This window comes from Cryptomeria japonica, chromosome 10, assembly GCF_030272615.1.
Source record: "Cryptomeria japonica chromosome 10, Sugi_1.0, whole genome shotgun sequence".
NCBI lineage: Eukaryota > Viridiplantae > Streptophyta > Pinopsida > Cupressales > Cupressaceae > Cryptomeria > Cryptomeria japonica.
Window position 1 is genome coordinate 158960170 of NC_081414.1, and position 22532 is coordinate 158982701.

The 22532-nt window shown below is 36.5% G+C and overlaps 2 protein-coding genes across 2 annotated transcripts in view; both read right to left on the minus strand.

Moving 5' to 3' along the window:
• The window catches only part of LOC131064697 (uncharacterized), a 33491-nt gene extending 24673 nt beyond the window's left edge, over nucleotides 1–8818 (minus strand). The window contains exons 1-2 of the mRNA XM_057998936.2: nucleotides 8610–8818; nucleotides 6497–6716 (exon numbers count right to left, since the gene is read on the minus strand). Coding sequence (XP_057854919.2) covers nucleotides 6497–6716; nucleotides 8610–8716 — 327 coding nt within the window. The 5' untranslated portion in view covers nucleotides 8717–8818. The remainder of the gene's footprint in view (nucleotides 1–6496; nucleotides 6717–8609) is intronic.
• A 7471-nt stretch (nucleotides 8819–16289) lies between these two features.
• On the minus strand, nucleotides 16290–18195 carry LOC131064693 (pentatricopeptide repeat-containing protein At2g13600-like). Its single transcript, XM_059212279.1, has 3 exons — nucleotides 18033–18195; nucleotides 16510–16838; nucleotides 16290–16415 (listed from the first exon to the last, which is right to left on the minus strand). The coding sequence occupies exons 1-3, from the start codon at nucleotides 18193–18195 to the stop codon at nucleotides 16290–16292; spliced, it is 618 nt and encodes a 205-aa protein (XP_059068262.1).
• Nucleotides 18196–22532: the final 4337 nt, after the last annotated feature.

Sequence of the window (22532 nt, forward strand, 5' to 3'; positions counted from 1 at the left end):
CTTTTGAAACATATGTGGTGTAGAGATGGATGCTAGTGGATGGTTGGAACATGCTTTTAGAGCATGGCGTGTAATCAGTTCAAGGACATGATCTAGAGCCCCTATAGAATGTCTCAGACCTGAAACTCTCGGACACAAATATTGCTATAGGCACTTTACTTGGAGTAACGACCACAAAGTAGAAGACTAAGTTGCTGAATGTCTGGACAAATTTCTGAGCACTGAACATTGGCTGAAGCCGATCTCATAGTCATGCAAGAGGGAGGATTTGATCAATGAGGACTCCTCGCTAAGAATGCCATCTTTAGATTCAAGAAGACGTGGTTGGAGAATCCAAAGTTCAAGATTCAGTGGGTAGATGCTGGGTTGAAGCCTCAAGGTTCATGGAACAAGAATGTTCTCCATACTAGAAAATCTAAGTTTCCTAAAGAAGAAACTGAAGTCGGGGAGCAAAAAATTGTTCAAATTGATCTCTTCTAACAATCTACATCCAGAAGATAAACATTTATGATGCCACTAATTAATTTGAATTTGATGACGAGGGGGAAGTGGAGGAGGATGTCATGGAACTTCTACATGATTTTTATCCTAAAGAGAGATCTTCTAGAGGTAAAAGAGAAAGTAGAGATTTCATAGGTTAAGGAGATAGAAATACAAAGTTCTTTCATTGGGCTACAGAAAAACAGATCGATAGAATTCTCAGATAAGAAACTCTAGATGGTAGAATTGTGGAAACTTAGAAGGAGATGGAAAAAGAGGTTATTAACTTCTTTGAGGGCCTACTTTATAAAACTGACAGGAATAGGGAGGAATCCTAACTCTGTTGCTCTCAAGAACTTTCTAAGTATCATCTCTGAGAGCCAAAATTTAGCACTCGCCATGTCCAATTTTGCAAGTACTGGTCAAAAACAAATGTATTTGAAATGCAGGGTGATAAAATCTCCATTCTCTAGCTGTCTTCTGGAAAAAAAATTGGGAATATGGAGGAATCATTTAATGATTATAGATCACTAAATTGCTAGTTTTGCATATTCCTGCCTTCAAATTTGCCTAATATGGGAAAAGTGGCCATCAACACATTTGCTGAAACTTTATAACTTCATTCCTATCTTACCCTTATTTGACCTGCCATAATTTTAGGAAAAAAAAATTATGCATAGGAATCACCATATTTGCTAGCCATCTTTGGGCCTAAATTACCTCTATTTTATGATACATGTTTCTTACACTGTTTGATTTTCCATTGTTCATATAATTTTTATCATTTATCTTCCTCTCATTAGAGTTTTCAAGAAGGAATTGGCTGTCCTTATTCCTCCCCTCCTTAGCTCCTCACCTTATATGGTCATGTCTTTGGGTTCGAAAAGTAAGTGAGGATCCTTAGTATGGAGATGCATCAATTATTGTAGTTACACATAACCATATATCATCCTTTTAAGGAGCATGTGCTATTTGAGACCTAACCAAAAATAACATCTAGGCTTTTCTAAAAGATTTCCTTGTTCAATATTTCTATCAAATGAATGCAATATTCTTAAAGGCACTTGACATAGATGGCTTGTCACACATTCCTCAAATCAGGAAAAACAAAGAAATCGCTAAAAGCCTAAAACTAAGAAGTGTTAAATTCATTTTGTTAATACTCTAAAAAACAAAAAAAGGAGGAATATTTTTAACCCAATAGCAATATTTGTTGTCAAAATTAACTTAATAATTGCTATAGTTTTCTGAATTTTTTTTTAAATATCCAGTCATTCTAAATCGTATATGTCAATATCTTCTACCTTCTACCTGTCACCAATAGAATTATGAATAAGTAATTTGCCAAGAATTTGTAGAGTCTTCCGACTCTTCCCTACCCGGAGGAAGAAACATTCGCATAAGATATGATAGACAGGATCATCAAACTTCAATGATTCATTTCTAAGAACCTGCACTGCATGCTAACCTCAATATACAGGGGATGGATCGGAGGATCTCGTACGGTATTGCAAAACATGTACAACAATATGGGAGGCGAATGGCCTAGATGACCAAGACTACTGGCTGAAGCATTTCCCGCCATCCTTCGGCGAATTGCCATTAACTGGTACACAGACCTCGATGCCAAGTGCAAGGCAAGATCGACCGATCTAAGAAGGCGTTCGAAGAAGAGTTCAAACTCCTAAGGGATGACAACGAGATTGTAGCAAAAATCTATAATACCAAGTAGGGTAAAAATGAGAGTGCACGCACTTACAACCGTAGGCTCAAAGAATTGTTGAACAAGATGAAGAACCAGCCAGCCGACGGGTTGAAGAAGAGGTGGTTCACTGAGGGATTGATCCCTTCCCTGCACAATAAGATGAAAGTAGTGCCTTCGTCCTCATACACTAATGCTTACAATCAAACGATGGGCATTGAGAGTGAAAACAAAACCTCCTCCCAAGGGAAGAGGAAGATCGACGATGACGAGAGCACCGAAGGTAGCAGTGACGAAGAATCCAAAATTGTACGAGCCCTTCAACAGGATATGTTGAGAATGATGAAAGAATTGAAGGTTCAGAAAGGAACCAATAAAGAAAGTAATGAACTATGGTGTATTGAATGTAAAAGCGAGGGGCACATGAAAGATAATTCTCCTAGAAATATGTTTTGTGAGATTTGCCAAGTGTTGGGGCATTCAATCAAGGCATGTCCATACAATTTGAAAACAAGAAGTACACAAGTACTCTTCACACAAGGGGAGTCTAGCCCATCGAAACCACAGAATGTATTGCCAGGTGGTTATGGAAATCAACGAGGGCAAAATCAAATACAGTATGACTCCAAAGGACGTCCTACCATACAGTGCTAACAATGTAGCGAATGGGGACACTTTGTGAGAGACTGCTAGAACAAGAAGGACAACGTACAATTATTGTGCAAATGGTGTGGACCAGGTGACCATGAAGACACCAACTGTCTGAAGCAGAAGGGTATTAATATGCTAGACGTGGAGGAACAAGTGGACACAGTTTTGGCAATCACGAGAGCACAGACAAAGAAGGCGATGTATTCGAACTTTTGTACGGAGAAGGAACGATTCCAAGAAGCCAAAGTTGAAGTAGAACAAGTGTTGGCGAAGGAACGAGTAACCTCCAATGGAATTGCAAGTACATCATTGCGGGAGTCAGAGAAGAACATGATTCGACAGTGCTACAGACAACCATACCTATCAAGGTGGCAGACCTTCTTCAAACTATGCCACAACTAAGAATGGTAATTGCCAACACAAACGACACAATCATCCAGAAAAAATGTAAGCCACAAAAGGAGGAATTGATGGGAAAACCACCACTCGAAGGGAGTGAGGCCAGTGATCCAATGTTGATAACAATGAGCATCAAGAGGAAGTCGGCTATTGTCAAGATGGAAATAATAGGCCAAAAGTTGGCAAACACCATCGTTGACGGAGGCTCGGGAGTTAATGTGCTACCGTAGGACACTTGGAAATGTCTAGAAAAGTCGACACATTGGTTGTTGACCTTCCACTTGGTAGGTGCCAATCAGCACAACATCGAGTTGTTGGGAACATTGATGGCACAAAAAGTAATGATTGGGACACAACAATTTTTCTTGGACTTTGTAGTCATCCCATTACAAAAGAAGGCATACGGTGCACTCCTTGGGAGGGGATGGTTGATTATTGTCAAGTCAAATCATAATTGGAAGCCGAACACACTCTCGATCGAGAGTGATGGGAGGAAGCATGTCATTGACTTGAGGAACTAGGCAGCGAGTGAAGAACCGGCATTCTCCGACTCAGCATCTGAGGGTGGAGAGTTAGGTATGGATGAAGGGAGGAAAGGCATGGAACCCAACGATGAAGGGGTGCTCCAACTGGAAGATTGCTTTGAAGATGAGACGAGTTCCTTGAATGCACTATTTCACTAGCAAATGGAGGACTACGAGGTATTTTCACCAACATGTAATTTTCTTGAAGCTACAACTCTTCGTGAAGAGCAACCAATGAAAGCAGATAAAGTAATGAGGGATACATTTGATAGTACGAAGAGTAGAATATGTAATGTGGAGTGTACAGGTACTTGTGAAGGAAAATCAACATCATAGAAAATTTATAGAGAAAATCAAACTCCCAACTTCCTTGTACAACAGTTTCAAGTTGCACCCATATGGCAGTTTCATTCTGCACCTGTACGACATTCTCATTTTGCACTTGTACGGCGACATTGTGTACAACATCTTGCACCCGTACTGCGACATTGTGTACAACATCTTGCACCCATACTACGACATTGTGTATGATAGCTTTAGGTTGCACCCGTACGACCGTCTCATTTTGCAACTATACGACGACATTGTGCACAACATCTTACACCTATACAGACTCCCTACTATTCCGTACAACAGCAGTTTGCTTCATTCCATACCGTACGGCGGTGGCATGCAACCATACGATCACATCCATTGAATTTCGTATGGCTTCATTGGTGTTGTTTCCACATACGACAAGGTGTTCATTTCCACACAAAGCAAGTTGTTCCCAAACCTGTACGGCAATCTGGCATCTGCATATGCAACATCCCCTTGGCATCTGTCTCGTACGGCATAACTATTTCGTACGGCAATCATCATGTATGACATTTTTTGTACGGCAGCTTCAGCTCACACATCAATCCATACTTTTGTCGTACGGCTCTCTTCACAACAATCTTGGTCTTCACCATACGGTGTACGGACTGCACGATGGAACTCAATTTTGTCATACGGTGTACAAACCCTCCCAACCAGCAGATGGACCTTGGTAACATCATTACCATACAACGTACGACATAGACCACACGTACAATATTCTTCAACTCTATCGTACGGCATCTAGACTAGACACTTTGTACAATGCTCTTCAATTCTATCGTACAGCGTAAGGAAGCACTTAGTGGCATGCCCATCAATTTTGTGGTATGGTGTACGAAGGACACGTTTGTTTTTGTCATACGGTGTTTGAGAGCCTTGCATCAAGCAGGCCATACAGGTGAGGGGTCTGGTACATTGTGTGATTCACTTGGCAGCAACATAGCGGCACCTTGGTAGGAGTGTAGTGTGGTCAAATCATTGGGTGTGGCAGCCACAACATCATAAGTTCAATTATCTAAGGCGTCCACAGCTTCTACATGATAATTTTGACACGGAACTTCCATTTTCAGGGGCATCTTAATAAATCATGAAAATCTTGTGCGCCATGGAGTTCCGTGTGATTTTGAAGGTCAAAATTTAGTGTTGGCGCTGCCCCTCGACCCCGCAAGGGATGCTGCCCTCAAACCCCCATTTGATTTGGCAGGTATACTACAAGTTGTGGTTGTCTAGTACAAGTAATTGCCTACACTCTTATCATTAGTCTTTTCAGATATTACTTGATGTTTACTTGTCGTCTGGAAAGCAACTTTTTCTTTTGGGGGGGATGATGTAGTTGGCATAAAATGCCTATCGTTATGTTTGATAATATTTGTTATCTGTCAATGTATTAATTGGATTGTCACTCTCGGGTAGTTAATGTGTCGGTTGGTTGACGGTTGTGTACCTCTCAACAATCGTCGGGTCCTTTAAATATGTTGTGTACCACCAAGGAAGGGAGTACGGGATAGTCGAGTGAATTGTAATCCTTGGCCGACTATTTCTGGTCTTCTTCTCTGTAATAATTGCATGTGCGAATACAGATATATTTTACTGCTGGTCTGCTATGCATTATCATTTGTATTAGTATTTCATGTACTTGTTAATTTCTGTTTACTTCTAGTAGTCTGAGAAACCACACTGTAGGGAGTAAACAGAGGCACTAGCCACTCAAAAAGTCAGATAATATACCATTTATGAGAAGCTATCCAGAGTTCCAGAAAAGGTTAATAAGAAGTACTCAGCTGACACCCTGGAGAAAGATGTTGGGTTCAAAGGAGAACCGAGTTTTAATTTAAATCAACGAGAATACTTTACAATTGAATTGGTCAGGTCAAATGATGAAATTTCTGAAATAGGATCCAACAATTGGGTGGAAGGACCTGGACCAGTACAGCAAGAGTATGAATTTCTAACACTGTTCTCTTTTATCTTAATGTCCATACATGTACTTGCTGTTTTTGTTGAATTATATATGATAAACATAGCAAAATATAAATCTGTGGTTCTATGTATCTAGAGTTAAGAAACAGTTACAAGATTTTGGAGCAGAATTGTTGTCTATGGTGACCCTACCTGGTCCATTAATATGCTAAGAGAATGTATTCCATATGTTGCAGCTACAGGATAATGTTTTAGGACAGGTTTATTTGATGACCCTGCGTGATCCATGATTAGATTATAGGGTTATGATACAGTATTGTATGCAGATTTCATAATGTAATCAGTTTCATAAGAGGACCCTGCGTGGCACAAATATGACAGGTTGATCTTACTGTGATATATTTTTTTGCCTTTTTGTATACTATATGAAAAGTTTAAAAAAAAACCTTGATCAGCATACCTGAACATATAGAACATCCTGGTCTTGCAGTCCAGTGTTGAAGAAGTGGAAGTATTTATCACCATATTTGAATGGAATGCGATATCTAGGGTGATCAAAAAGGGCTGTAATACGCCCCCTAAACTTTTCTCTTGTCTCACAATTCTGTAGGTAGGATTGAGTTAACTTCACTTGCTTCTCAACAAAATCCTTGACTTCCTCTGCATCTGGATCTTCCAGCCTGACACAGGTAAGCATATCCTCATCAGAATAAAAACAAGGCCAAGTTACCAGTTCAGATTTGGGTTCAGGTTTGAGAATGCTGGTACAAAAAAAGGGGGTTGGGTATGTTGTGGCAAAAAAACATATTGAATATATACATATTTTAGCCTTAAACAGGAATTAAGTTGAGATAATCAACGAACATGCTTATTAGTTATTACCATTAATAAACAAAACAACCATGGATATTATTTCAAAAATTATGGTGCTGAAGTGGAATTCTGGGCAAGACTTTTATCCAGATCAGTGCAGCTTTAGCAACAAAATCCATGTACACTACCCTCAGGCCATTGGGCTTTAAATTTAACTAGATTTTTCTCTGAGCTGGAGGTAGTCGGATTTTTCATCAATAAGTCCAGGTATATATTGTTGAAAGATTACCCTTTTCTAGCATGTTTCACAAATTGGATGTATAAGAATGTGAATCATATAAATTTGAAAACTGTAAGTACAGTGACTCAGTGAACCCCTGCAGAAACATAATTCTGAATTAGAACTTAGATTTTTCCTCGTATTCTCAGCCATGGTCTCAAGAATAGGATAGCATATGTATTAGAATAGTTGTGAATGCAAAATATTGAAATCCAATCAGAGATCCAGTGGCCAAACATTAAATTCTTCTCACATGTGAAGGTCGTAAATGCTGGAAGTTTTAACCAAGAAAATTGCTTCAGTATGGTTAATTTTTTTCATCAATCAAACTAGCGAAAATATTTTTTCTATGTATAGGGATATCGGGCCCCTGATTCACCTGGGTAACATACCTGGCCGAATCCAGGGTACAAAATCTGTGCTCTGTCCACGCCACAGCAGACCAGACCATAACTTTGGTCTGCAAACGAACCAGACCCGGATCCAGGGTTTTTAAACAGCAAACTGGTAACAGAGGAACAAGGAAACAGTAACACCATATCATCTTCCATGCCTGGATGCTTATATAACTATGATCATCTTCTGTAGATCTAGACACTTATTTTTTATGTTTTTTCTGGTTTGGAAAGCTTGTTTAAGCTGCCATGTTTGTCTTTAATTGACCGTAAGGTGATATGACTTGTTTGCTTCATGTGTAGCATAAACTAAGAAAAGTGGATCATACTTTACTTTCCAAATAGAAAAAAATGCATCAGTAAGGATTGCTAAACTTGCAGTAGAAGGTTGTTACTTGAATTCTCAATTTAATTTAATTTCAAATACAGTAGCGATTTTGGTCTAAAGAATACTGCCCTACAGAAGCCTCAACCACTTACAGTTAACAAAAATGTTGTGATGGAAGGATCATAAAAGCATTACAAACACCATAAGCTTCGGCACTTTGAAAAGTAACTAGACAGTCAGAAACCCAAAGCAGGGTTTTCTAAAATCATCATAATGACTACTTATTTAAAAACAGTCATCCCAGCGATTACTTGAGTTGAAAATACTCGACCTAGTGAAAAAAATCCTACAGATATTATAAAATTTAAACCCAAGGGCTTTTCGGTTGCTGTAATTTAATCACATAGCATAACGCCATCCCAAGTCTACCTAGTGAAAAAAATCCTACAGATATTATAAAATTTAAACCCAAGGGCTTTTCGGTTGCTGTAATTTAATCACATAGCATAACGCCATCCCAAGTCTACAACCTTTCCGCTAAACAAATCAAATGAAGGATTCAACTGATTGAGTTTAACAGCCTGTCTACATTGCGTTTTACTGGGTTCGTTTCTTAATTAATTAGGAACAGATTAATGCGATACAAATCTGCCCTCGTCAATGGAAGTCTAATTGCAAGTGGAGCTCCTATTCATCCAATCCATTTTCTTCAAACAAAATCTAACTTACCATCTATAGGGATCAAAATCTAACTTACCATCTATAGGGATCCGGTACAAGTACACCATGATAATTGTCTGCAACAGATTCATCCCTTCTCACATCTGGATATATCAGCAGGTCTTCCGCTGCGGAAGAACCCATATTGACCTGCTAAGTTTTGGTGCAGATGGTCTAGACAAGCACGCTTCAAACAAACCTGCAGGCTTCGTTAAACAAGAAGCAACAAGCCAAGTTATTAGCCAGTCTTGTATTTATAGTAAGGGAAGTGGTGATGTTGGTGTTATGCTCACAATAAACATATAAAGTAAAGATGTATAGCATATAAATGAATGAAGGGATTTTAATTATTATTATTTTTTAATTATAGTATTTTAATTATGTTTATGTAATATTAATTATAACTCTCATATTATTAAAAGAATCTTAATAATTATAATATAATATAAGTATTATAGTAAAAATATAAGTTTTCTTTCAAAACATAATTCTAATCTAATTAAAAAATATATAATTATAATAATAAAATTAATCTTAAACTTATATAAAATAGATTATTTCAAAAAAAATTATAAAAAAAATACAATAATTGAGTTTATTTTTTTAATAGAAATATTGTTTTGTAATACTTGTGCTAAAATATTTTAATTTTTTATTTAACTTAATTTTAATAGCATTTAAAATAAAAGAATCACTTTATTTACAATAATTATAAATTAAAAAAATTTAAAAACTATTTAAAATAGACATTTCTTTTTTGAAATCTCAAAAAAAACTAAAAAATCTATCATTCCTAAAATTTGCTCCTATAACACCAAATTTTTTAAACCAATCATATTGTAAATAAATATTTTCTTAATATATTATTATAAAAAGCTAAGTTTATTTCGAAAACAAAAATAATAATTGCTTTCAATTGGTGGAGAGTAATTGATATCTTAATAAAAATATTTGTTCTAATTTTTAATTATTATAATTTTGAATTTTAATAAAAATATGTGTCTAATTTTTAATTATTATAATTTTGAATCATTGTTATTTTAAAATAATATTAATATAAATATATTTATGTAATATTAATTATAACTCTTTTTCTTTTGTTTGGTAATGGGTCGAAGATGATTTGCTTTTGACTGGAGCTATGAACCTGTGAGACCACATTTTTGGGGGGCCTCATCCTCATATATTATATCTCCTTGTGTCGTCATGTCTTCCATGACAAGGCATCACCTTATCTCTCCATTGCCTATGTGTGAGACACATGGGCTCAAATAGACTCAAACCCAAGACCTCCCATGTAGAAGGCTTGCAACTAACCACTGTTTTGTGGAATCATCCCTATAATATTAATGATAACTCTTATTTTAATAAAAAAATATAACTAGAAATCGCACCTTAGTCTGCAATGGGTACGCCGAGGATATCTTTGATAATTAAGTTAGTTTTGGACGTTGAACAATATATGCAATTAACATTGTAATGTTCCTTTATGTGTACAAATTATTTTTGCACACTCTTTTGAATTGGAAGTAACTAATAATACAATGGTGTTACGAATAAGGAAAACTATCGTATTGTAAAACTTGTACCTGTAGAGTATGAAAACGAGATATAATTAGAAAGTCAAAAATTGTACAACTTTTGTTACATGCTTGATTGTTTAACATTGATTATTGAATATTTGTAGATTTAGTAATTAATATTTTTTTAAAGGAACTATTTGTTGAATTGTTTGTAAGTTGAAAAAGTCTAGATTTAATGTATACATTATAAAGATACAAAAACAAGTGATTTATTGAACAAACCTGGAGGTCTTTTCACTTGTAGTAATAATAGAATAGTATTACAAATAAGTGTTCAATTATCCTTTTGTAGAATTTGTACCTGTAGAGTATGGAAAAGAGATATAATTAGAATTTGAATATTGTACAACTTTTGTTACATGCTTGTTTGTTTAACATTGATTATCAAATATTTGTAGATTTAGTAATTCAAACAAAATTAAAGGAAGTATTTGTTGAATACTTTGCAAGTTTAAAAAGTATGGTTTTAATGTATATATTTTAAATTTATGGAAACAAGTTCTTGAGTGAAAAAACCTGGAGATATTTTAACTTGTATTTGTAGAACTAGTATTTGATAATGCTAGTGCAATTGCTCCTCCTCTTGTTTTTGACGAGCAACATATGGGTTGGTTTGCATGCGTGAATATCTTTCAAATGTGAAGGTGGGGTGTATGTGGAGAATTACGAGTTCATGAACTCTTGAGATAGCTGTGAATGTCAATCCTTGACAATCAATGTTGTCGATGTCGATTGTTGCTCGTTGGAGTGTGAGCCCCTATGATTTGTGTATAGTTAATGTCCATGCCATTTTTAGTGGTATTTGACGGCAAACACCACGACTCACAGGGGTTATAGGAACATTTTTTGGTTGATTGTGATCCCACATTGGTCCTCTGTAATTTTTTAAGCGAACAACAACAAATAATGGAAGTTGAGGTGGTCTTTCTCCAAGTCTATATACAATTGCTTTGAGTTTTCCAAGTGCACCATTTACAAGCTCTGTTTCCACCCACAAATTTGAACATAACATATCCTTTTGGCCAATACATAGGAGTATGTTAGATTCAAGTTGTTCTTCTTTTGTATTTGAGCATGTTGATCTCCTAAGTTGCTCTGCTATGGATAATGCTACTGGCATTGTTGAAGATAACAACATATATTTATTATGTGAAGACACCATTCCATTCATTGCAAATAGATGTATGGAGGATGAGAAATGAGATTGCTCTTCAGTTGTGAGTGAGGAGCTTGATCGTGACATTAGAAGTTGCCAATCTGCAATTGTAGGCTCTGCATTTCATAAATTTGAGAGAAGGGCACGAAAACTAATTTTTGTTGGATCATCTCCAATTTGACGAAATATTTTGTTCAAAGTTATAACTGTTGTGAAAGAACGCCACAGTATTCCCCCATAAGAAGTTGAAGCATACATAGGGATATCTTTGACTGGTGGTAGCTTCCCTAAGTCACCGAATAACATGATTGATCATCCTCCAAATGGGATATGATTTTGGCTTGGGAATGCTTCATGCAATCTGTTGTCAATTTGTTGTAGTAGCTTTGGGCCAATGAAACTCATTTCATTTATTAGAATGTATCGAATGAAGTACATGCTCTCTTGGAATGTTGCTAGCATTTGTCCTTGTAAGGGGGCCATTTCTCCTTCTGTTAAAATTACCACTCTCCATATGTAGCAGGACATTTGTTTCTTTAAATGTAAACCAAAAAAACTTTCAACGTGTTTCAATCTCATCCACATCCACAACCACGTCCCCAAGTTATATAGATGCTTGCATGGTATGACCTACACATCTAGAAACATTGCCACTTATTCAAGTCACTCAAAAGTGGACCTTCAAAGCATCTCACAAGCACAACCAATGGAAAGAACGATCCACACCAGCCATTGTTCAAGTATCTCCACGATTCACAAGCATCCCAACAAAAGATGAAAAAGCTTTCCATGCATTCTGTTGGACTGCACTACTACTATACCATCCATTTCGCAACATTCAGAATGATATTTGTACACCAAATGACCAAGTTATGGAAAAATGAGCAACTTTCTCTTGCTACTACCAACCATGGCATGTGCGGCGCACACCTCTACAACCAGATGAAGAAACTAATACTGGAAGTTCACCTATTTAGGATGACCACATGAAAGAAGATATACCTGATGAATGACAAATCTTATCAAGTCTATATCCAGGCCTCCCTATGCACATTGATGAAATTGACATGCTTGGTCAACATGGAATTGAAATCAACCATGATTGGGGAGAGGCTCATGTAAATCCGCAAGATAGCTACTACTTTCATAGACTCAAATCGGCCAACATTCCAAGCTCCCTATGATCTCAATCAAAACACCCAACTTCGCCTATCTATTGAACAAAAAAAAGCATATGATATAGTTATTTCACACCTATAAGCCACTGCTTTGCAGCCGCTACTTAAGATAATTGTTCAAGGAACAACTGGATCTAGAAAGTCTCACTTGATTAAAAGCATCAAGATCGTATTGATGAGCTCAACACCAATTGGCCAATCACCACTACTACTTCTTGCACCAACAAGTATCGCAGCATTCAACATACAAGCATCAACAATTCATTCTGCCTTGAGAAACAAAGTAAACAATATTACATAAATTCAGCCACTTGGACAAAAAATACTAAATATGGTCCACTCTAGAAGATAGAGGGAACACAAACACATCACAAAAAATCCTTGTCAAATGATTCTAATGAATTTCATAGGCTAACACATCCTCCAAGGTTGGCATCAAGTGAAATGTATAGACAAGAAATAAAGCACACCAACCAGTCAGCCCAAAAACATCCTTTAATGCATAATACTCAATGCAGATTACACATGCCATGATGAAACCCATATCAACATATAAACTCAACCTCCAATGCATATCTATACCAAAAAGCAAAAGATTAACTTTAGAACTCCCCTAGACAAAGGCACCACATAAATGCATCTAATTTAAAGGAGCAATAACCCATAACTTTCGCAAGAGATCCTCAAAGGTATCCTTTACCAAAGTCTTAGTAAAGATATCTACAATATGTTCCTTAGTAGGTACATACTCCAATCTAACTTCCTTCTCTACAACCTTATCTCTTAGGAAATGATACCAGATTGAAATGTGTTTAGTCCTTGAATGCATCACCGAATTATTTGAAATGTTAATAACACTTGTATTATCACACATAATAGGAATTTCCTCATCATATCTCACCTCAAGTGATATCTCTAAGAGTTTGCTCCATCCACATAACTTGAGTACAACAAGATGTTGTTGCAATGTATTATGATTTTGTAGTAGATAATGACATTGAATCTTGTTTCTTACTCAACCAAGAGACTAATCTATCTCCCAAGAAAAATGTACCACCACTTGTTCTTCGCCTACCACATGCACATCTAACCCAATCAAAATTTGTATATGATTTCAAAGTAAAATCATCATCATTCTTATACCATAATCCATAATTTAGAGTCCCTTTCAAATATCTGAATATCCTTTTTACTACTTGATAATGAGATTTCTTAGGATTAGCTTGATATCTAGCAACCAAACAGACAACCTGCATAATATGCACTCTTGAATCAGTCAAATACAACAATTCTCCAATCATAGATCTATATTGTTTCTAATCAACATCTAGAGATCCATCATCCTTGCTTAACATTCAACCAATAGTCATAGGCGTTGCAATTGGTTTAGAATTATCCATCCCAAACTTCTTCAACATCTCCTTGATATACTTGGTCTGGGAAATGAAAATGCCTTTTTTTGATTGAGTGACTTTAAAACCACAGAAAAATGACAGCTCACCTATCATAGACATCTCAAACTCCTTCCGCATCTCTTCTACAAACTTCTCACATGTATTATCATCTCCTCCAAATATAATATCATCAACATACACCACAAAAACCTAGTTTATCACCTTCAACTTTTAAATAAAGATTGCTATCTATATTACCTTTTTTGAAATTTTGCTACATCAAATACCTATCCAGCCTTGTATATCAAGCTCTAGGAGCTTTCTTGAGTCCATAGTTTAAGTATTAGGTCTAGACTAGTTCAACCCCCCCCCCCCCCCTTCTCCATTCTTAGTCCTAAGGCATGTTTAATAATCTATGTATGTTTCAACATATATTTTTAGTAAAACTAGGGAAAAGTAGAAATAGTATCCTTTTAGGAATTTCTTCAATGTCATGTTCTTGTTTTTTGTCAAAAACTATTATTTAATTTTACTCGTCCATTCATATTTTTTTATATCGAGTACCCAAGATAACCTTAGAGTCTTAACACTTGCAAGATCTCTAGGCTTTCTTGAATGCTAGGCAAAGTAGATGAACTATGACTAAGGTGCCTCTTTATGACCATCTCAATGTAAGATATATGATAATATCCTAGTAATGGAGGCAAACTCAATAGGTCTATAAGCCACAATCATCTTGTAGGATGGTTTCCTTGCAAATGGTCCCCCATTGTTCAAATAAGAAAAATGGGATGGTACCTAAGCACAATCCTCAATACCAAATTCCCATATTCATTGATAGATCTTCATATTAGGAAACTTAGCTTGAGCATAGGAAGATTAAAGTAGAGGCACTATGCACACATGACATTGGATGAGATAAGCCCCCAAATTATCTTATTTTATGTTAAGGAAAATATGCAAACCATAAACCCTCATTTTGAACTTCTTGAAAGAACTCTAATTAGCTTTGCAATGTTTATGTGGCTCATACAACGTGTAATGTATATTGTGAGTTCCATAGACATTTCCACATATTTGTGGCACTAACATTTTTTGACGTAAATATTGACCAATCTTGTAGCCTAGAATTTTGTTGTTTTTCTAAAATAAAAGTTGTTCTAGTGGTATATATATCCTATGATTTAAAGGACCACTACCATATTGCCCATTTTTATAATGTGACATTGAGATAGTTTTATATATTTTTTCATTCTTAATGACAATGAAGTTGCTTGCATTCCAAATATTCTATATTATACTACTCATTTTTGTAACATAATCTACGATATAATTATTATTTTTTATTATTAATTGCATTCCAAAATCTATTTCCCTTGCCCATTTTGTATACAAACATGTATGCTTATCAAAACATTCCAACACTTCTAATCAAATGAAATTTACTAGCCATGTGACTATAACAAACATTAGATAAGGCATATATAATTTAGTTTGTACTAGCATTTGCTAGATGTGCAACTAATGCAAAATTATTGAATTCCTATCTTGCCAAATATAGTTTAAACCTTTGTTGATATTTATTATGTTTATCAGACATGAATAAAGTAGTCTATTTGTCCATATAATGAATATAATTATAATAATCTTTTAACTCCCAAGGATGTCTCCCATTATATTTCTCTAAATACTTCTAGTCGTGATCCTTTTGTGTTCCTTGTGTTAAACCTTTTGTCACTACAAACACTAGTGAAATGCCCAATTTAGCTCTCTCCCAATCATCTTCAAACCTTCATCTGATCAATATCAATTTATAAATCTCACTGCACACAATTTTGCAATATCATGAATGTGATTGCAATACAATATGAATTGTGAATTTATTTTTATTTATACAAATCATATTCTTTTTTTTCTAACAAAAAATTGTAAACGCTATATAAAAGTCTTTCAAGTGCGATGTATATCTTTCCATTCTCTTGAAACGTTCATCAGCTTTTACTTTTTTCCCATTCCCCACCTTCTTCTGCAGCTTTCATTTCATACATACACAGATTTCATGAAAACAATTTAATGAAATATCCATATTATCATAAAACATATCTTTGACAGATACCCAACAGCATTTAAGCAGCGACTTCCATTGCACTCTACATTTCTAATTTTACAAAGCCAACAGCATTGCACTCGAAGCAAACCCAAAAAACCTTTTTTTTGAATCACCAATAATCTCTACAATTTTCGCACAACATTTTCTCTCGCAACAATCCAGGAGATAAATTTTGTTGCTGTGTGGCGATCGGCACATACTCAAGGTTCTAGCCCACCCTAGTATTTGTTCCGGGGGGGCATGTTTACCAAACCAAATGCTATTGGCAACTTTTCACTGTGGTGGCAGAGAGGGAATTAAATTTCCTTCTCTTCCAGAGATTTAAGTAAAGGTCTTGAATCTGGAAAATACTCTACTGCCTTCATCTCCCAAGCAAAATTCTCCAACTTTGCAACTATCTCCTGTCTGTGGAACAGATCTGTCTGCCACACAAAAAGAATGTACTATTTTATACTCTTCAATCCAACTACAACCAGGGGTCTTTTTAATTCCTCTATCTTTCATCAATCTCCTTACCATTTGAACCTCTCCCCACCTGCCCACTTCTGCATACATGTTTGATAGAAGAACATAAGTTGCAGCATTTTTAGGATCCAAATCAAAAAGCAGCGTCGATGTAAACACTCCTAAGCCTATATTCATATGTGATCTACAGGCGCCAAGAAAACTCATCCATACAACCACCACAGGTTTAACTGGCATTTTAATGATAAAGTTTAGGGTGTCCTCAAGATAGCCAGCACGGGCAATAATGTCAACCATGCACACATAATGAAAAACAGTAGGTGTAATGCAGTAAGCGTTACTCATGTGATTGAAATAGGTACATCCCTCATCTAGTAAACCTGCATGGCTGCATGCACATAGAACACAAGAAAAGCTTACAGTGTTAGGACATGTTCCAGAGTGCTTCATTAGTTCAAAGATTTTGACAGCATCCTTGCAAAATCCATTTTGAGCATATCCTGCAATCATCGCATTCCATGAGATGACATCTCTTTGAGGCATTCTGTCAAACAGTTGACGTGCCTTGTCTATAATTCCACATTTTGCATACATGTCTACCAGAGCATTTCCAACTATAATATCTGATAAAATTCCCCCTTCAATTATGCTTTGATGGATGTCCATACCCTGTTCCAAAGCTCCCGTTGTGGCACAGGCAGGGAGGATGGTGGCAAAGGTTGTGGAATTTGGCTTTACACCTGCCAATTGCATTTGCTTGAAAGTTTCTAAAGCCTTTTCAACAAACCCATTTTGTGCATATCCGGCAATCATTGCAGTCCATGAGATGACATCTCTTTGAGGCATTTTGTCAAACACTTCACGTGCTTTACCTATGATTCCACATTTAGCATACATGTTTAACAGGGAAGTTGCAACTATATTATCTGACAAATTTCCTTTATCCTTTACTCTTTGATGGATGTCCATACCCTGTTCCAAATCTCCCATTTTGGCACAGGCAGGGAGGATGCTGGCAAAGGTTGTAGAATTTGGCTTTACACCTGCTAATTGCATTTGCTTGAAAGTTTCTAAAGCTCTTTCAGCAAATCCATTTTGTGCATATCCTGCAATAATTGCATTCCATGAGATGACATCTCTTTTAGGCATTCTGTCAAACAGTTCACGTGCCTTGTCTACGGTTCCACATTTTGCATACATGTCTATCAGAGCATTTCCAACTATAATATCTGACAAAAACCCCCCTTCAATTATGCTTTGATGGATACCCATACCCTGTTCCAAAGCTCCCATTTTGGCACAGGCAGGGAGAATGCTGGCAAAGGTTATGGAGTCTGGCTTTACACTTGTCAATTGCATTTGCTTGAAAGTTTCTAGAGCCTTCTCATCAAATCCATTCTGTCCATATCCTACAATCATTGCAGTCCATGAAATCACATTTGTTTGAGGGATTCTGTCAAAAAGTTCACGTGCTTTGTCTATGCTTCCACATTTTGCATACATGTCCACCAGGGCAGTTGCTAATACATCTGACAAAATTCCTCTACTCTTTATGCTTTGATGGATGTCCATACCCTGTTTCAAAGCTCCTATCGTGGCACAGGCTGGGAGTACGCTGGCAAACGTAATCCGATCAGGTTGGAGACCTGTTTGTTGCATATGGTGAAACAGTGTGACTGCCTCGTGAGGACACCCATGTCTTCTGTAAGCTGCAATGATCGTATTCCATGAGACCATGTCTCGTTCTTTCATGTGGTCAAAGACTTTCCTACCATCAACCAAGCTTCCGCACTTGACATACATATAAATGAGGTTATTCTGAAAAGTTGTGCGTGTAATAAAGGCAAATCGTCTGTGGGCGATGAAAGAATGGACTTTTTTCCCTTGTGAAAGCGCGTTTTTGTGAATACAGGACTGCAGTAATTGAAAATATGTAGAGTAGTCTTCAGGGGGGTTGTGTGTTGTAAGCAGAATGTGCAGCGCCTCCTTCAACATAATGCTGTGAAATTGTGATGAGTAGTGCATAGCAATGGCATTTTATGATTGTAATTGGAGTGCAGAAAACGTGCAGTGCTAAACTGTTTAGTCTTCTAAAACCTGACACGGAAGTGTGAGTTTTTATCAGTGTAGCATACCACCACGACATCATCAATGGTAGTAGGTTTGGAAGCATTCTCACTTGAAGCAGAAACGAGAGCAGACAATCATTCAATATTTTTTTTGTTTAAAAGGCTGCAAAAATCTCGTCTCGAGCTCAACAGAATCGAACTTGGGCATTTACAACACAATGCGGTTAGATTAAAGCGTTCTTCCGTAAAACCCCAATATTTTTAGTTTTCCTTTTCCTTTATTTGTTCTACTTTTTAATTCTAATATATAATTTTTTTTATATTATATGATATATTATAAGAGATAATATATATTTATATCTTATATTATCTCTGTAATTGTCACACATAAAATAATTGTTTCAAACATATAAGCTTATATACAAAAGTCATTAGTTTAAAACTAAATGTTTATTCATAAATAAACTAGATTTGTATGATTAAATAAAAACTATATGGCATATAATTTATGCTTTATATAATTATAATTTAATCTATTATTCTAAGTATATGCTTTAATTTGTCTAAAGTAAATTATATATTGTCTTTATGGGTATGCTTGGAAGTAAATATTTCCTTTGGAACTCATTCATCCACTATACGCTTGACTAGTGAAAAAGTTTTATCATGGATTTGTATCCATTTGTGTCTATATCTTATGCTTTATAATATGGTGTTATATGAATGGACAATGACCAAACATATCCTCTCCACAATTTTTCTTCTTCTAAGTAATCTATTTTTTATCATAAACTAGCTAAAAGATAGCATTTATTTATTTGAATCAACCTCAATATATGAAAAAACATGGACAAAAATACATAATTATTATTTAGTTGGATAATTTTTTTTAGTTATACTATAAATTACAAGTGTGTGAACCAAGATAGCTTGTATTATGTTAGATAAACTATCAAATGATAGTTTTTAAAGAGATTAAGATTTTGCGAAAAATAAAAAATACAATGGATTGTGTTGGTGTAAATAATTATTCATCATGGATATTATTACACTTTATTTAAGTTAACTTAGGATAATGCATCTCATCGTAGTTTGGATATGAGACACTTAGGGAAGTGTGCACATAGAGATATAGCTTGTAGGAGAAATTCCACCTTTTGTGGTCTTATCTTGCTGTTACACTCCACATTCGATGGGTCCTCCACCTCTTGTGGAATATTATATTAGTTCTCCTACCTACCCCTACTTTTTCTTATCTACCCTTGTTTCTCATTGAGCCACATGTCATGATTGTGTGCTCACATATCCATATGGCCTTGCCTATATAAAAAGACCCATATTCATTGTATTGGTTAATCTAGTTGATCATTTTGCATATTGATGAGAATGCCGTTTTGTTCTTGTCATTCTATTGTCTCTCTTTTGTGTTTTTCATTGTGCCTTTGATCTTGGCAAAATCTCATGTGGTATCAAAGTCATTCCGGCTTCATTGATTGGTTTTGGGAGACACTTGGAAGGCTTCTATTTTTGGATCTGAGGTACTGCGCATTTTGGAGGCATCCTAGATCATTTTCGATCTCACCATTGCGTCAGGGAGGCCATTTCCATAAAAATAGAGTATAAACTCGACCTATTTTGGCGAAAGTTGGATTTTGGGTGTTGGAGAAATTTTTTGCCCAATTCAGGTGGTACGATACGAATTTTTTTTTATTTTAAAAATTCTGAAAATACGAATTTTTTTTTGAAAAAAAAAAAAAGATCATTGAAAAAAATTCATTTTTGGGGGGGTCCCGTGACCCAGTGCCCACCGCACCCCGTACTTCTGTGTAAGTAGTGTCTGTAGATTTTGTCGGTTTAATTGCCATACGGACTGCCGACGCTGCCCGTAGCTAGTCTCCCTTCCTTTGTTGTCGACAAACTCTCTCCTCCGGCCACCGCCCGTGACCTTGACGCTGGACCCGCTGTGACCCCACCACTGGACCAGCAGCTCGACCGGCTATCGACACCGCCATTCCGATAGCCAGCAACCTCCCGCCAAGTGGCACCTTTCAGGGGCGAATCCACGCCCGCCACTGGCCCATGGAAAACCCTCTGACACGTCAGTGCCCTGTGATCTGCCACATCAGCACCCAGTCAACCGCCACCTCTGCTTTTTGTATGGTCAGCTAGGGGGGTGCGACGACAATTTTGACGGTCAGATGACCATCAAATTTAACACAGTGCTTTGCTGACGTCATCCTACGTCAACATCTTTTTTCAAAATTCTAGACCCCTCTCCATTGAGCAGTTTGGTTTTTGGGGTCAACTTTGGAGGCTCATAACTTGCTCAATTTTGCTCCTTTTTGGGTGCAATTTTTTTTTTATTTGGGCTATTTTTTCGTGCTCTCCATAGTGGTGTGGTTATTTTCTGATTTTGGCACACAATTTATTCAAAATTTTCAGATTCTCTCAGTTGTATGTCCAATCTTCAATTTTGCAACTTCAAAGGCTTTGGTTGAGCTCATACGACCTCCTTTTCAGGTGCCGTTTTTTTTTAAGTGCATTTTTTTTGTCTACTTTCATAATATATAATAATTTTTTAGAGATTTTGATTGGATATTGTACTTTCAGATATTAGTCTTCTTTGGCCTACTTGTTACTTGTATTTTGCTTGGATCTTAGTTTAGATATCTTGGATTATCAATTTCAGTCTCCTTTGGCCTCATTGAGGTAGTTGTAAAGTTGAAAACAAAAATCCACTTTGCCATTTTTTGCAAGTGGCCCATTGTACACGCACTAAGTATAAAGTGTCAAATCATCATTTTGAGGGGGGGGGTCGGGGTCTTTGATTGAGTGAATTTGGGGGGGTGTCTTGTGTGATTGTGCATCCCTTTCCTTGTGCTCTTTCATTTTTGTTGCTATGAGTCCTCATAAATTTCCACCTTTAACTCTACATAATTATGCATCTTGGAAAATTGAAACATGGAGCAAATTAATGGAAAAAGGACTCACGCATTACATAGATGGAACAATAGCAGCACCACATGATCCTAAGGTTGATCTTAATTCTCAATTAGAATGGCTCACTAAAAATTGCATGGCTCTTGGAAATTTGTGTAAGTATGTATCAGATGACCTCATTTTTCACATTGAGAAGTGTTCTACAATCAAAGAGGCTTGGGAAATGTTTTAGAAATTGTATGGTCAAGTTGATGAAATCAGAGGTTACAAGATTGACAATGAGCTCACCAACTTGGATCCTAAGAGTTTTGACACAATCCAAGATTATGTCACCAAAGCAAATGAGCTAAGAGCTAAGCTTAAGGATTGTAGAATTGACAAAAAGGATGCTCAGTTGATATTCAACTTGTTGGACAAGCTTGCACCTAAATATGCAACATTTATTTCTAGCTTCCAAACTCATCATTTGATAGTGGGGAGTTCCTACACTATGCCTTCATTTTATGCTTTCACAGAAATGTTGATATTGGAACAATCTAAGTTGTTGAACATGGGGCTTCTCAAGTCTTCAAAGTCCAAGGCTTTGGTGGCTAATCAAGGGAGTCAAGGGAGTCAAGGCAAAGATTCCAACAAGAAGAAGAAGCAATCTAAGTCAAAGCTACAATAGAAAAAAGGACAATCATCCCCTCCATCACAAGGCGATTTTCCATCCTCTTCCAAGAAGGGGACTCCACCTAAGAAGGATAAACCAACTTGTGATTATTGCAAGAAGTATGGTCATGATGAGCATCGATGCCACGCCAAGCAAGTTGATGAGTTGACAAATCTTCTTAAGAAAAATAACATCAACTTGCCATCTGCCTACAACAAGAAAGATTCAACTCCTTCCTCTTCCTCACAGTCTAAGGGAAAAGGGCAAGCATTTGTGGCTACAACAAGTTGTTCACAATAGTGGATACTTGACTCGGGTGCCTCTTATCACATGGGTTCTACAAAGGAGCAATTTTCTTCATTGGAGCAATCAAGGGTACCTCACATTTACATAAGTGATGATTCACAAGTTGA